The sequence below is a fragment of the Anastrepha obliqua genome, chromosome 4 (genome assembly GCF_027943255.1).
Source record: "Anastrepha obliqua isolate idAnaObli1 chromosome 4, idAnaObli1_1.0, whole genome shotgun sequence".
NCBI classification, from domain to species: Eukaryota; Metazoa; Arthropoda; class Insecta; order Diptera; family Tephritidae; genus Anastrepha; species Anastrepha obliqua.
In genome coordinates, this window is record NC_072895.1 from 109,165,194 (window position 1) to 109,182,021 (window position 16,828).

The following is a 16,828-nucleotide window of genomic DNA, read 5'->3' on the forward strand; positions in this document are numbered from 1 at the left end:
AGTGCATTTTTATTTACATTTCAGGTTTATTAACTACAGATGGCTAGCGGAGCTCTTTACATATTCATGTAAATGATTTACATTGTCAAGCAAAGAGTTTACATTGCGATGTAAGCAGTTTACATTTTTATGTAAAGAGCATAATTCGCAGGTGCGATATTTTTCGTTTTCTTTTTATGACCTCCTATTTCTAAATTGTAGAAATACTTCCTCTCTTTATTACAAAACATATTTTTTCCTATAATAAAAACTTCTCTTTTGTTGGTATGGCAGGCAGCGCCTGAAAGCAACTTGTAAAAATGTTAACACTTCCAACGCTGGTGTGGCTGTTAACATAACATTTTCTGTTAGACCAACAATATTCAGTTACTTCTTTTCCGAGAGAGAACTTATAAATGTTAATAGAATAACAATTTCAAACAAATTAGTGCTTTGAAAATGAAATAAGTAAGATTTGTTAAAAACAAGTATAGATTTTTAGCCAAATTGCGCACTGTTAAATCAAATTTCTTACAAACGCAGCTACAACTCAGACAATACTTGGGGCTCGCTCAGTATTTTCATTCATTTTTAATAAATAATTATTTACCTGAAAAAATAAAAAAGGAAAAAAGCGCTGATTAATAGAATGAATTTTCTGCTTGTATACCAATATGAATATTCTGCTTGTATACCAACAAAGAGATAACTATTTTGACGTGACAACAGAAGTAACATTTTTTTTTTTAATTGTTCATAAAGGGCTCATAGCTCCCAAACAACGTCTAAAAAATCATATCAGCGATGTTGCATTCAGCTTACTTCGGCTGAATTTTTCTAAAAGATGTTTAACCCTTTGCGATAGAAAAATTTCTCTGATGGGAGTACCAGCTAATCGGAGCGAATTCAGCTTAGTTTATTCAGCGGAGTTACGTATTAGAGCGTTATCTATCGGATTCACCATAAATTATTCTTCTAGTGTGGAACCACACGAGATTACTGCTTTTACCGCCATCGTACGATGAGCTAAGTTAATCGTATACTTGATAAAACTATTCGCTTAGTTTGATATCGTTAACTTCCATCGACAATACTGTTATAGCATCATGTCTTTTCCAAAAAAATTTAGACTACATTTGAAAGTAAAGCTAAGATTTAATCTTCACTCATATATGGCCCAAAATACCTTAACGAACTTTGATCAGCGGATCGCTAGTGGGTAAAAATATTCCAATTGTATACCCACAATTGGCCTACATAATTTTCTTAAATATTTCAATCAAGTTTCACTCCAATGTGAGGTTTGCATCTTTTTGGCTTCAGAATTTTATGCCATCACTGAAAAAATGGCGGCTCTCACGCAAAGCTTTCTCACCTCGATTATTTCATGCTTTAGCTACTGATGCTTATGCGCAAACTCACTCGGCTACCACATTGCCACATTGCATCTCCAAAGTTTGTCCACATTTAGTAACTTTTCAAAAAATTCTGTAATTTCATCTAGTAGATACCACGTAGTATTCAGCGCTCATCTCTAATTTTTGGTGGTAGAGCTATGGTTTGTAGTTTGGACAATTTTTGGACTAAATTTCAAAATTTTGTATTCACAAAATTATTTTTAATTTTTTTATTTTCAGTGGTTATCAAGTGGGCTATCGATGGATGTAGGTATTTGTGTTATAGATATATATATGTTATATATTATATACTATAAATATGAGCAATACTTATTTCGAGAATTATTTTTTTTTTTTTTTTATTTGTTTAAATTGTTTTAATTTTTATTATTTAGTTAAAATAAATTATAATTACTTGCTTTTGATAAAAAATATAATTATATAAAAACAAAAAGAAAAAGTATGCGCAACTGATATTAAAATATAAGTGATAAATAAAAACATTTTTTAATGTTGTGGTTTTTCTTCTTAGTTTGCAATTAATAAATTTTAAAACTATTTTTCAAATTTTTAAGCTTTTTTTCAAAAAATATATTTCGGATTTTTTTTGCACCAAAAACTTTGTGAAAATTGGCTTAAATTAACTTGGGTTTAAAGTCCCTGAGCTCTGGGCTGACCCACATTTGCTGCACACTGTAAACTTAACTATTTATATATGTAATATCAAATAATTATTGAAATTTTCAAACTAAGCTTCAGTAAACATTTTTAGTAGCAACACCCAAGCACACCTCCAATTTTGCGTTAAACATGCAGGTATATAAATATTTGTAATTAATCAAGCGTTCACGCCGGAATTTCCCATTTTAGCATAAATTTATAGGCATAATGACAAGTGATGATTTGTTGCGTATACGCCCCAGTGCATATGAGCATGTCAGGCATGCCGGCTAGAGGCTGTATACGCATAATGTCAACTAAGGAATTCAGTTTTAAGTAAATTATGGAGTAATTGAAAATCGAATTAAAGGTAAATTCACATATTATGCAGACTAAAGTGTAGGCGATTTCTCTCCAACTTAGTCAGTGATGTTAGTGTATTTATTATTAAATTAATATATTAACAATTTATACAAATATAAAAAAGCAGCAGTAGTAGAGGCATGCTTTGATATCCATAATTACATGTCAAGTCATGCAAATGCAAAATTTTCGCAAGGATATATTTAGACAAGGATATTCAGAAAAAGTTTATATGGAAGTAAAAGAATACACCCAATGGAGAGATATCCCTAATTATATTCCAGTATGGTTTTATGACCAATCAGCTCTTCTAACGATAAGGTGCCTAAACTGTCTAGATCTCGAAGAAGTAGTCTCTCAGTTATTTAAAACGCGTGCTTTAAAGTGCAGGACCTCTGCAGAGGAAGTTCTGAAAGGACTTTAGCTTTTTGTCATTCCAGTAGCTTCTTCAAAATGTAATATACTCACCTCCAACCCTCCAAACTCGATAGTCATAAGGTCCCCTAAGATTATTGCAAAAAGCCGCATGCTGCTTTTGGAAGCCTCAGTTCTAGTCATAAAATGTTGGTCAAAGTGAACACGCTGCAGACATTAAGATAAGCTTACCCTGACGTAGCTATTATAAAGTTCTCTTTACTTTGAGACAACACAATTCCAAGAAAATCGTGTTTGCTGCGACTTGAGTCACCAAGTCTTGGCTTAGACATTTTCTTCGCAGACTTTTGCCACGCATTTTAATCACAGCCTGACTGTTTAGAAAGAAACCTTGTATTGAAAGCGCGAGTCTCTATATGATTGAGCTACCATTAAAGCTCGGTTTGAATATACATCAGAAATTTGCAGAAATATACAGATTCGAAATTTGAAATCGTCTCTCAATGAGAGTTGCTTATGGAAAACGCCAAATCCTCTTCCATTATTCATTTTTGAACCATCTAATCCTTCAGAAAGTTTGTCTCCATGCTTTCGAATTATATAATAATCTCCGTCACATCTGTCGCAAGAGTGAATGCATAAGTAGTAATAAAAGTCAATCACTCTGATCTAAAGGTCACAGCTCCTCTTTTTGTGTCACTACTGTTTAAGATGCAAACATAGTTTGCCTCAACTTATGCCTGAGGGCACTTTTAGCTGTCGCTCAAAAGAGTAAACGTGAAATGCCTACAAGAGCTTAAAACCCCATCTATGGCATTGTTAGATAAAGATATTTCATGTTGTGCCGGCCACCGTAGCCGAATGGGTTGAGGCGTGACTACCATTCGGGAGTAAGTAGGTTCGAATCTCCGTACTTTAAACACCCAAATGATGGAAAAAAGTGTTTCTAATAGTGGTCGGCCCTCCGCAGGCAATAGCGAACCTCCAAATGTATTCCTGCCATCAAAAAGCTCCTCATAGAAAACATTTGCTGTTCGGAGTTAGCTTAAGACTGTAGGCCACCCCATTTGTGGAACAACATCAAGACACACACCACAAATAGGAGGAGGAGCTCGGTTAAATGCTTAATAGAAGTGTACGCGCCAATTATTTATTTTTTTAGTTTTTTAACGAAGGTAGGTACGTAAAATGGCAAGAGTGCCACAGGTACACTTCAAGTAGCACTTACGTGCCGTTTTGATACCATAATGTAAACCAAGCTTTTCCGCATGAGTACCAATCACCCAGTGACCAGTGAACACCGCAATGAGTTCGGAAATTGAATGGCGGGGAATTCCCATCACCTTAAGCGTTCTGTTTCTATCGTATTGCGGCCATAGTGTTTTCGAAATAGCGCACGATGAGACAGACCTCCATCTGTCTTGCGCTTTTTTTAGAAAGAAATTGTGTAGTTTCCCTTTAACAACGGACAAAGGGACACCGGTGCCGGCGAGAGCAACAGCTGGTCTGTCGACCCCTTCCTGGCAAGCTCAACGGCAACTTCATTTTCCTCTATATTCCTGTGCCCAGAAACCCAAATAAGGGAGATGTTTCCTGCTCGATCGAGATGTTTGAGTTTCTCCTTACAGGAGTTCACCAGAAGAGAGCTGCAATACGACGATGACAGTGCCTTGATCGCAGCTTGACTATCGGAAAAATATTAATGTCTCCCTCCCAACAGCGAAGGATAATCTCAGTCAAAAAGATCGCTCCCACCCTTTAGTAAAATTTCACGTAAATTTTCCAAAATACTTCAGAATTTCGGAAAATACTTTAAGTGATTTTGGTCGAATCCGCATCCCAATGCCTAATATATAATATAATTTTTTTTTTTTCATTTTACTTCTACTCTTCATCTCAAAATTATATATTCATAAACAAATAGGTTTCAATTGGCTTCCACCCTTTAGAAAAGATCAGCTTTATGCTGCAAAACAGTGAGATCACAGCAGTGAAAACTGAATTTCTGTCGATTGAGACCAACTATAATAACAAAAAATAATAATTTAATAAATTTAAATAAATAAAAATTTAATAAAAATTTTATAAAATTATTGGCCAGTCCGACGCATTCTACAGCTCGGTAAAATATTTTTTTAATTTTTTCGAAAAATCCAGCAACGTCAAAAGAATTAAAACACAATACGAAATAAGATCAGAGAAATCTAAGTACCATAGAATTTGTATGTTTCATTTTTTATAAATTGTTAGAAACGCACCCCCTACCCTGAGCATATTTTAGATCACTGATTTCTATGCCCACTTTCATATCTTTGGTGAAGAGTTCCACACCAACTCATCAAGTATGACGGAACAAAATGATAAACAGATTTTTGTAATAGATTTTTCCCTAATTCTCAATAAGCGAAGACCAATTTTCAAATACATTTCTGACATCGAAAAAGTTTCTCATAAAAATAATCTTCCTTTCAGCGAAGGCATTAATTCATTTCTTTATACTTACCAACCTTTATATTTCACACTCTCCCATGCATTGAATGACAAATTGTTGTCAGTTTGCTGGCATTCCTTTATTTTCAACAACATATACAAATATTAGTAAAAGCATGGCAACACAGCTAGCTTTATATGAGACATACAAGTGGCTGCCTACCAAAAGCCATTCAACCACGACTCAATAATTTAATACACAGGCAAGCAAAAGTTAATTGAGGTCTTAAAACAACGGCAGTTGTGCTTCCATTGTTTGCTTAAGTAAATGCAAAGTCACTGAGTTATGTGCAAACATACAAAATTAGTGGCAGATAAGTAAGTAAAGGATAAGACTGTGGAAGCACAGCAATGAAAGCAAAGAAGGGAAATGTGGAAGTTAGGCAGATACTCAGGCGGAACTAAGTCAGAGCAGAAGGAAGAAAGTTTGCGTGTACTTAAAAATAATTATGCTAAAGCGCTTGCGTATACACTAATAATACTGTGGTAAAAATATATAAAGCGCCTTAAAAAGACCAGTTCTGCATTTTGAGCTTGTGGAAAGGGAGTAAGGCCAGCAAACCTAAATTAAGCTTCGACTTTGGATAAGATCGCAAAACCCTCTTAGATTCAGTCAAGCCTTAGATTAGGTAAAGTGAATATTACAGTTTCATACTCAGTACCACAGAATGGCCAATAAATTTTGCTATTCAAACTCCGTTTCTTATAATCTTCTTAACCGTCTGTTCCAAATAGTCACACCATAAAAAATGCGGTGCACTCAGGTCAAACGCCTGATAAGATCAAAGAAATGTGGAATTTTTCGAAATAATTTCTTCGTGAAATGTTCAATATACCTCTGCTATAATAGACTAAGTTATGCAAAGTTAACACAGAGTTGAAAATGATTCTTTTTCGCTATAGTTCGCAACTTTTAAATAATGGAGTTCAATGACAGTTACAATGAAACAGTTTCCTTCAATGAGCTTTATTTTGTCTCCCTCCTATGCAATAAATTTTCAGTAGCAATGGCAATATTGCTTGAATAAGATTAAAATTTACTCCCTCCCTCTACCTTTTGCGACAATTTTTTAGTTTTTTTCCGTAGATTTAAGACTCTCTCCTCATTTCAAATGGTGTTTTTTGGGAGTTTCTCTAAAAGCGTGTAAAACGGAAACAAAGAAAAATGTTTATTTCTGTTTTCAATATTTTGCTTCTTGATCCATTGATAAAAAATGAAATTTTGTGTTTGATCATACAAGGTTCGTTCAAAAAGTTGTCAGCCTTCAAAAAATTATCTTCCGAAAAAAGGTGTGTCGCTAGCGACACGGACTCCGAGACTCACCGGTGTCTGAAATCAAAAACACAAAAAGGTTCTTATCCAGTATGAATTTCTTTATCGTGTGAACTATGATCTTTATGGGGTTACGGGTAGTCAGATGCTTAAAAAAATGATGATGTTCAATAATTTTTTTTGCTAGTCAATTGCTTTATTTTACAAAAATAAAAACATGGCATTAATACATTATGTTTTCACTTGACTTTAGCAAAATTTTAACAAAAAAGTTAATAATTGTAAAATTTATCGCTGTTTGTGAGGAGCCCGTTTCTCCAGAAGTCCCTTGCGGTAATCATCACAAGTCCTTGGAGATTCATCTAAAATCAATCGGACGAGAGAAATTAGTTTTATTAAAAGATAATCGTGTGCCTGATCGAGGCTTTTTTTAATTTTCTTTTTAATTAACAATATGGCGGTCTCAGGAAATATTTTTCACATTTTCGATTGTTTAAAAAAAACGAAATTTTTTGAAAAAAAATCCTTCGATTTTATTGAAATCCACCAAACGGTTTTTAGGCTACAGTTATCACCAGGTCAAAAAACATAGTTTTGAGGAAAATGCATTTAAAGTTTTGCTATCGATTTATGTAGAGCCCAAGCGCCCTTTGTTAATTGTTGAATAACTCGAAAACTATTTGTCGGATTCACTTCAAATTTTCACACAACACTTTTAAGATATTATAAACATCATCATTCACAGCATTACAACGCGGGGTGCGTCAAAGCTTCCTTCACAAAACTCCTCAAAAGTGTTCTATCGCTTGCTTTTCCTTTGTAGTTGCGAATTGCTGTGAGATCGCTTCCTACTGCGTCTATCCATCGGTTTCTCGGTCTTCCCTTCGTCTTCGCACCAATTATCTTTCCAGTCATGGCTTTCCTTACAGCGGATTCAGCAGGCATACGGAGCACGTGACCTAGCCACCGCATACGCTGCGCCTTTACAAATATTATACTTTAAGAAAATGTAAACAAAAAATCCTATTTTTTGAAAACTCTGACCACCCTTAACCCCTTAAAAACATTGACAAAATGGCGGAAATTCCCTTTTAGGCCTTTTTTGACTTTAAAAGTTCAAACAAAATATTAAAAAAAATTGTATCCATTGTCCATGTGAAGGCTGCCAACTTTTTGAACGAACTCGGATAGCCATCAAACTATTTTTATTTTTTAAGAATAGATCAGAAAATAAAATACTGAAAATAAAAATTAAATTCTTCTTTCGTTTCTGTTGCATATGCATTTAAAGAAACACCCAAAAAACACCATCACAAATGAGGCGAAGACCTTAAGTAAAGCGAAGAGATGGTCGATGAAAAAAATGTTTACTTTGAAGCGCTCGTGTTTGTAATACTCAGAGAGCGTCTAAAAAAGAAAGAGTGAGGAAGCGTTTTCTTTTTTAATATTTAAAGTTTTAGGAATTTTTCGAAACCTAGGGTGGTTTAAATTTTATATAAACTATGTAATTTACAGAAATATCTTTAAGACAGCCTTAATTTTAAAATATGTTTAAACAATAATTTAAAAGTAAAATTAAATTAAATAAATATGATTTGAACTGCTAGAATAGCTACAAAATACCTCGTTTTTGTAACCAGTCGATCACGCACAGTCCAAAGTTTTTGAAGTTGACTTCTCAGTGAAATCGAAATACAAAAATACACGCAAATGAATAAAGCAATAATAATATTTTTAATTTATCCTTAAACCAGTCTTGAGTACACAAAATAAAAAAAAACGTAAAAAATAAATTAAATAAAAGCAAACTTGTAACTAGTTTACCTCAAAAGTAAAGTAAAAAAATATTTCTTAAATAACTTTGGCGCAAATGTACCTAAATTTTACTTCCAGCTGTAGATTTTCCTTTCAAAACTTCATACATTTTACTTCTCACTAAAAATCCGCATTTTGTCCAACTCATACGTGCTACAATGAATTCTCAGAATTTCTCCTCAGCCACATTTACACCTGTACTCCAGACACAGCTACCCCTGTCGGTGCTCAGTGAAATCCGTCTAACTTCTTTAACACCTCTTGCGGCTTGACGCTGCTGCTTTACGTAGAGTACTTTTCAGTGATTATGCTAATATGTACTGTTCACACATGTGTGCGAGTGAATAGGTGTGTGGGTGTATCTTGTAGGTGTATGTTCGTGTTCGATGCGCTTGTCACGTTTAGCGCATTTGCTGCAAAAAATAAGCTCATTTACTTGTTAACGGTAATTACTCACGTTGTCATTTGGCGGTGATGTCTTTCGTGCTTTTTTTCTGTTTTACTGTTATAAAATGTTCTCTCATTTCCAAGAATTTCGAAGGGAAATAATATTGTGTGGCATATTTGAGTGTACCTTAATTTTTTTCACTTTGTTTTTCTTTTTTTTTTGCAAATTTGCGGAATTTCTTTGCTTTCTCTGCCTGTATTGGCAACTTCTGGCATTATTTTAACTGTTTTCTCAGTAATTTACTTGTGAAATATTTAAAAAGAACGTGTTTGAAATGAATGGCACAAATTGTGCATAAATTTGAAGCTAAACGATGTTCTTCCTTTTTTTTATTTTGAACGTGTTTTATTGAGCAGCAAAAATTGGAAACATTTGGGAATTTATTTTTTATTTTTAATAAGAACTGTCATAACTATGAGTCACATGCTGCGCAAATATAAATCTACGAAATTATTAATAGCCCTTCCCTACTTTGCAATTTATTTAATGCTGGTCTTGGCTTGCAAAATGCCGCATACGGAGAAGGGAAGCTAGACAATAAAGCTGTACGTCATAATGGGACGAAAAAAAGACAAGAATGCCCTATCATAACTATGAAAGAGGAAGAGCTGCAGGCTATTGAGCCACCTACCGATTTTTACCTGAATATTCATATTCATTTTACAGTGTAAAGAAGTTTTCCTAATTTGAGCGCAAGTTGATCTGAATTATTTGCAAAAAATTATACGAAACTACATTTGTGATTGTTATTGTCTTAAAGAGTATAAAATAAAATTGAATGGCGCATATTTTTGTGGAAAATTTCAAACCAATATTTCTGATACGTGTGGCTCATTTTAACGCTTATTTCAAAATTATATAAATATATATATTTTTTTTTTGGGAATTACAAACAATGATTGCAGCAGATTTTGTAATGAACTAGAAGAGAGGGAAACTCTTGAACACCTTCTATGTTCCAGCCCTGGATTAGCTAGAACCCGAATGAAATGTTTAGGAACTCTACAATACAATATGAGAAGTCAGAATGTCTCTCGGGGTTAGAGCTCCAGAGCTTACTTACAAGAAACCTACTAGTAAGAGTCAAGCTCCATCTGGTACCACTAAGGACCTACAGGTCTATGTGATGGCTTTCAACCAGCCAGGTCAACCTAACCTAACCTCTATTTCTTTTTATTTATATAATTTTTGTATTTATTCAAATATTAATTGAAAAATATTAAATTTATATGGTGGATGGAGGGTTAAAATGTTTGACAAAAACTTTTCTCGAAATATTTCAATACGTGGTTTCTCAGCCGAAAGCAGTGTGCGATAAAAGACAAAATTCCAAAAAGTTCGAAATTAGGAAAATTTCAATGCACTGCAAAGAACTGTCAAGTTTTGGAATAGAATTCTAATATTCTACATCACACAATGCAGATTTTTCGGCAAATTTTGATGTTTTGGAGTAAAATTCTAATATTCTATAATACAAAACATAATGGAGATCTTTCGACTAATTTCATTCATAAATCCTCAATAAGGCAATTATTGACCGGTTTTAATAATGTTTCTTTTAAAATGCTCGTAAATGATTTTTGAAGAGATTGTCTACGCTCAATTTTTTTCATTTTTTTTATAATATCAAAACATTACTTGAATAGAAGTATATTTGTGCTAAATTCAGAAAAACTTTATGAATAAAAAATGTTATTTATTCAACGGTAATACATTCCGGCAAGTACGCAAATTTCCAGGCTCCATTAAGAAGTAAAATCATTCCCTAACTACCCAAAAACTTAAAAACTAAATTTTTTCAAGGAGAAATCAAGAATATTCAGCGTAAAAATTTCAAAAATTACTCCATGTATACATTTCCTGAGTTGCTGAGTCCCAATTCGTTGTCCATTTCTCCTTTGCTTTTAAGATCGAAGTTCACTCAACAACAACCTGAACAAGAACTATTTTGTATTTTTGATTTCAGACACCTGTGAGTGCCGGAATCCGTGACGCCAGCGGCATACCATTTTTTATAAGACCATTTTTAAGGCTAACAACCTTTTGAACGAACCTTGTATGGCCAAAAACAAAATTTTATTTTTAACAAGAGATGAAAAAATAAAATGTGTAAAACCAAAATAAAAAACTTTTTTCGTGCACCTTTAAGACACTTTTAAAGAAACACCCAAAATACAAAATTTAAAATGAGGCGAGAGCCTTAGGTCCTCATTCATCAGTGCTGTGCTGCATTTTTTTCTTAATTTTTTCATCTTTCACCGAGATTCGAACCGACGTTCTCTCTTTGAATTCCAAATGGTAGTCACGCACCAACCCATTCGGCCACGGCGATCCAACGCATACTTCTATTCAAATTAATTACAAAAATAAAAAATGACGCTTAGTGCAAACATTTTTCTTTGCAAAAAACTGATTTCCACAGTCTCCAAGCGCAGCGGAAAACTACAACAGACAACAAACGCTCCATCGGAAATATTCGCTTTAGACTAAAAAAAAATTGCACAACGTTGCATACTTCCAGGCATTACAATGCATTATACCTTTCATTTCATAATGCTATTATCGCATTACCGTTCAGCCCCCGCACCAGCCATCCAGCTACATCGGCGCACCAACGAATGAGTGTAGGTATCGATAAAAATAAAAGCACATTTACAGGCGAATAGCCACCGGCAAGCGGCAAATCCGCGGCGACCACTCACAAATGCCAGCAAACAAGCGGAGGCACCCGCACACACATTCGCATGTAAGCATAAAAAAAATATGTGGATCAAACTAAAAATGATTTTTATAGCTGTTATATGTGCATGCGTATGTGTGTGTGAATATATGTGCTTATACGCCACAAAGTATGCAACCTTTACGAGCATTATTAAAGTTGGTAACCCGTAACTGCTTAAACGGATTGAATTGAATTGGTAGACGGCGGAGTGGTAGTGGTAGTAGTAGGAGTTGGAGTAGTAGGTAGAGGAGCTGCGTTGGCGTTTGGAACAACTAACTGGCTAACGGACAAACTCCAACTTCTCTTGAAGTTGCCTGAGTGCAAGTAAATACCCAAGTATGCATGTTGGGCACGTGTGTGGCCAAGAATGTGTGGCAAATGTCTGCTTGTTATGGCTTTCTCTTCTTTCGATTGCCTACTTTTGCTTCGTTGCTTTTGCAGTTCACAGTCTCAAGACATTTTTACGACCCTTGATGGCTCTTGCTTGACTACTTGTGGGCATGCTTAAGTGGTAACAGAGGAGATTAATAAATTAAATGCGCACAAAAGAGAGCAAAATTTATATTTTATATGAGTTATATACATTGTGGAGGTATAGTGAGAGATTATGGGTGAATGGAAAAACGAGTCGGTGGTGAGTAAATAGGTCAATGGTATACTTTTGTATTTTTTTATTTTTTTCTGTTATTTTTGTTTTCTATTTATTCTATTCTTTTATTTTTTATTATTTAGTTGAGATGTGTAAATATCTAATGCGATTCAGTGCTGTGTTAGACTTAGCGTAAAAAGAATGAGCATCAAAAATAAGTGCATTGGAAAAATATTATCTCCACATTAATAAATATTATGGCGACCGCAAAGTGGCTTATCGTCCATTAGAAGCAGCCATTTGTTGATTTCGTAGATTAGAATTTGATCGTTATTTTTTTCAATGTTACCTCCATAATAGCAAAACTGACTGGAATCACTTTCGATATTTAGTATCTTCAACGATAAATTTAAAACTCCCACTAAAAATGGAAATGATATTGCTGAAGCTGTTGAACATTTAAACTGCAGCGCGGAATTCGACCCGCCTTTCTCGTTGCCAAAAAAGGCACTACAAATTTCCCTCAGTATTAAAAGTAACTACGAGAAAAACGGATTGCACGAAAACAGTGGCAGTAAACTAGACATCCGGCAGATAAAAAAAACTTATATACACTCACAAGGCATCTCAAAGAAGTTTTTGTTGATGAACGAAGCACACAACTTAATTGTTGTCTCAGTAGTCTTAACGCTACAGCAGATTCCGAGTATTCACTCTGGAAGGCTGCTAGAAATATAAAAAGACCTATACCCCAGCTACCTGCCCTTCGAATGGAAAATAATGAATGTGCTAAAAGCGACTCCGAAAGAGCAGCGACATTTGGCCAGCGCTTAAAAAGATTATTTACCCCACACACAATGGCCTCTTCATCCGTTACGTTAGAAGACGTAAATTCTTTACTAACACAAACCTATCGAATGCACCCACCCATACATAAATGCTCTAAATTTGAAATGAAATCTGCACTAAAAATCTAAACACAAATAAATCTCCCGGTTACGATCTTATTACAGCCAAAGTACTCAAAGAGGTCCCACAAATAGGAGTTACTCTGTTAACGTATTTATTTAATGCAATTATTATATATTAACTGGAAATGTTCCTGCTCAATGGAAAGTGGCTCAAATTAAAATAGTCCTCAAACCTGGCAAAAAACCAGATTCAGTTGAATCGTAACGTCCAATCAGCTTTCTACCGATCACTTCCAAACTTATGGAATGTCTTATTCTTAAGAGACTGTTTGCGATCAACGAAGAACGAAAAATAATACCCAATCATCAGTTTTGTTTTCACAGAGAACACAGCACAATACAACAAGTTCATCGAATTGTTGAATACAATCACAATGCATTCGAAAAAAAAAAAAATACTGTACAGCAGCGTTCCTCGATATTACCCAACCTTATGGCAGGGTAAAACCAGCCTCCTTATCTTTTTTGTTCAAAATTAGCTTTATTCATCAACGTAACAACGCAATCATTCCACCGTCGCTCTTACATTTCAATACCACTTGTGTAGAACGATTTATTTTTTACCCCAAGATAGGACTCAGCGACAACCTCTTCATTCGAGCTTTTGTTAGGACTGCGAAAATCTCTGGTAGCCGCTGGGAGCCTAAACTGGCGAATACGGTGGATTAAGGGACCAATTTGAAGTACAATTCATATAGTTTTGCCATTATTTTGATTGACTTCTGACTGACTTGTTTTTGGTCAACAGTGAACAAATGCGCCACCCACTTTGAACAGAACTTTCCCATAGTCAAATGCTCATACAATATAAAGCATGTTGATGTTCTTTTTGTTCTATTTGCGACGTCAGCTAACTCACGCAACTTCACTTTTTGATCACTCAAAACGATTTTGTGGGTTATTTTGATTTTTTTTTTTTTGCGCACCGCCTCATTTTGACGTCCACTGCGTTATTCATCATCGATGTTTCTACGACCACGTTTGAAGTCAGCAAACCATCATTTTAGTACTGTTTCTGATGCAGCGGAGTTCGTATAATACTTTTTAAGCCATTGCTTCACTTAAACGGTATTTTTTCTCATCAAGAAGCAACGTAAAATTAAAACACGAAACTATTTTTGATCCATTGTTTTCAAAATAACAAAAGTAGCGTCACTCTTAGCACAATAACTCACGAACTATTGAGAAGAATATCATGAAATTTTAACAGCGGTCTTTTTAAGTTCAGTACTAACTGAAAAAGTAAAACTAGTAAAATTAGTGACATCTCTGTGTTAGGTCCGGAACTTTTCAGCCCATATGGTACTCAATCCAATTACTTTCCGCCAATTTCTATGATTTTTTATTATTTCCAAATGTATTTGGCAATAAATGGAGTATGAGCTAAATCTACTATTTGGGCCTCAGCGCCATCTAGCGAGTATATTTTTACTTCTCATGCAACTAGTACCTGTATCTCTTTATAGTGATTTAAATCCATCTTTTACTACGATTTTTAAAATTATTTGCGTCACAGCGCCACCTAGCGGGTATTTTGATTCTTCTCATATACCCAATAACCATTCTGAATATGAGCTTAATCGGACCTTAAATGCGATTTTAAAAACATTTCGACAGGTATTTTCCTTAAATCATCCAGCGGCCCTGACAAATCCAGTCACTGGCTTTAAGTCAGTATCAGCCACCGAATTTGAATTGGCTAAAAATTATATTCCTTGAAGCCGAGATGTGAAATAATTTAATTTTTCTTACAGTTTTTTTCCGGTCAAGTGTCGCCGATGAGTGCTCTGAAATACGGCAACATTTTTTAAGTTTCTTCAAATTTTTATATTTTCTTTTTATTTGTTTTTAGCAATAAAAAGTGCCTTAACGAAAAATATTACATCACATTTCAGAGCACAAATATTTAAAGAAGACAACTATCATTTTTCAAAATCATTGGCTAATCTACATCCGCGTATTTAGACTTCAGCTGGGTGTTTGTTTTTTAAGAAACGTTTAGGCTGTTAAGAAAAACTTTTTGATATTTTATATTCACAGTGGGGATAAAACTCTGAAAATACTACTAGTTTATCCTGCACAAGCATACCCAGCCACTTCAGCGATGGTAGACATTACACAAGTTTCTATATACATATAACTTGTTATTTCACGGTGTACGCCCTACATGATTACCTATAGTGGTGCGCTCATTTAAGAACTGAGCCATCGGCCAGGAAAACAACAAAAACACACAATTTTTGTAAAACCAAAAAGGTGCTTCTGTGAGCTCAATACGTATGAGAAAATAAAACAATGTGCATGTGAGTGTACACATCATAAACATAAACACTGTAGGGTGCAATTAAAGAGAGAAAATGTCAGCACTTGTACTTCTACACGTATGAATGAGCGTGCCATGTTCACGGGCCTGACATTGTTGCTGCATCCGTAAGTAACTCAGGTACACGTGGCGGACAGCATTTAATGTAGAAAGAACGGAAATGAAATGAGGGCGCACACAATGCAGGTGTCGCTCGCTTTTGTTGGTGGTGATAAAAAGCCAAATGATAAGATTTTAAGTGCCATACTTGGAAGAGATGCAAAAAACTTAATACACAGACATAGGCCACTACACTACTAAAGCGCACAGAAATTAGTTAAAGAGAAAAAAATTAAAAAAGTAGAAAAAAAAATATATAAAAATAGAAATAAAATAAAATAATAAGGAAATAAGAATTTAAGAAAATAAAACATAAAATATAAAATAGAAAAATAGCCAAAAAATAGGATAAAATGAAATAAGAAACGAATTAATGAAATGAAGTAATGAAATGCAAATTAAAAATAAAATTCTCACAAATTAAGCTAAAAAAATTACAAAATAATTTAAAAACAGTACAAAATTGAATTAAAATTAAATTGTATTGTTGAGCTAAATATACATTTTATCGAAATGGTTGAGACATAAAGCGAGCCCCTTAAGGGGCTCAAAGATCGATTTTTCTGCTTTTTGCTTAAGACATGCGCTGATACTCTAAACATGACACACTTAGAGGACTAAGGTGAAAAATTTCTATATATTAAAATTTTTAAAAATTTGTGTAGCGGCTCTCTGTCCGAAAGTATAAGTATAAGTATAAGTATAAGTATAAGTATAAGTATAAGTATAAGTATAAGTATAAGTATAAGTATAAGTATAAGTATAAGTATAAGTATAAGTATAAGTATAAGTATAAGTATAAGTATAAGTATAAGTATAAGTATAAGTATAAGTATAAGTATAAGTATAAGTATAAGTATAAGTATAAGTATAAGTATAAGTATAAGTATAAGTATAAGTATAAGTATAAGTATAAGTATAAGTATAAGTATAAGTATAAGTATAAGTATAAGTATAAGTATAAGTATAAGTATAAGTATAAGTATAAGTATAAGTATAAGTATAAGTATAAGTATAAGTATAAGTATAAGTATAAGTATAAGTATAAGTATAAGTATAAGTATAAGTATAAGTATAAGTATAAGTATAAGTATAAGTATAAGTATAAGTATAAGTATAAGTATAAGTATAAGTATAAGTATAAGTATAAGTATAAGTATAAGTATAAGTATAAGTATAAGTATAAGTATAAGTATAAGTATAAGTATAAGTATAAGTATAAGTATAAGTATAAGTATAAGTATAAGTATAAGTATAAGTATAAGTATAAGTATAAGTATAAGTATAAGTATAAGTATAAGTATAAGTATAAGTATAAGTATAA

General features: G+C 33.7%; 1 protein-coding gene across 3 annotated transcripts in view; it reads left to right on the forward strand.

The window, feature by feature from the left end:
- The first annotated feature begins 1,621 nt into the window (after nucleotides 1–1,621).
- The window catches only part of LOC129243956 (protein kinase C, brain isozyme), a 103,827-nt gene continuing 88,620 nt past the window's right edge, over nucleotides 1,622–16,828 (forward strand). For all 3 annotated transcript variants that reach the window (XM_054881448.1, XM_054881450.1, XM_054881449.1), the window contains exon 1: nucleotides 1,622–1,643. In XM_054881448.1, the coding sequence (XP_054737423.1) occupies nucleotides 1,642–1,643 (2 nt within the window). In that variant the 5' untranslated portion in view covers nucleotides 1,622–1,641. The remainder of the gene's footprint in view (nucleotides 1,644–16,828) is intronic.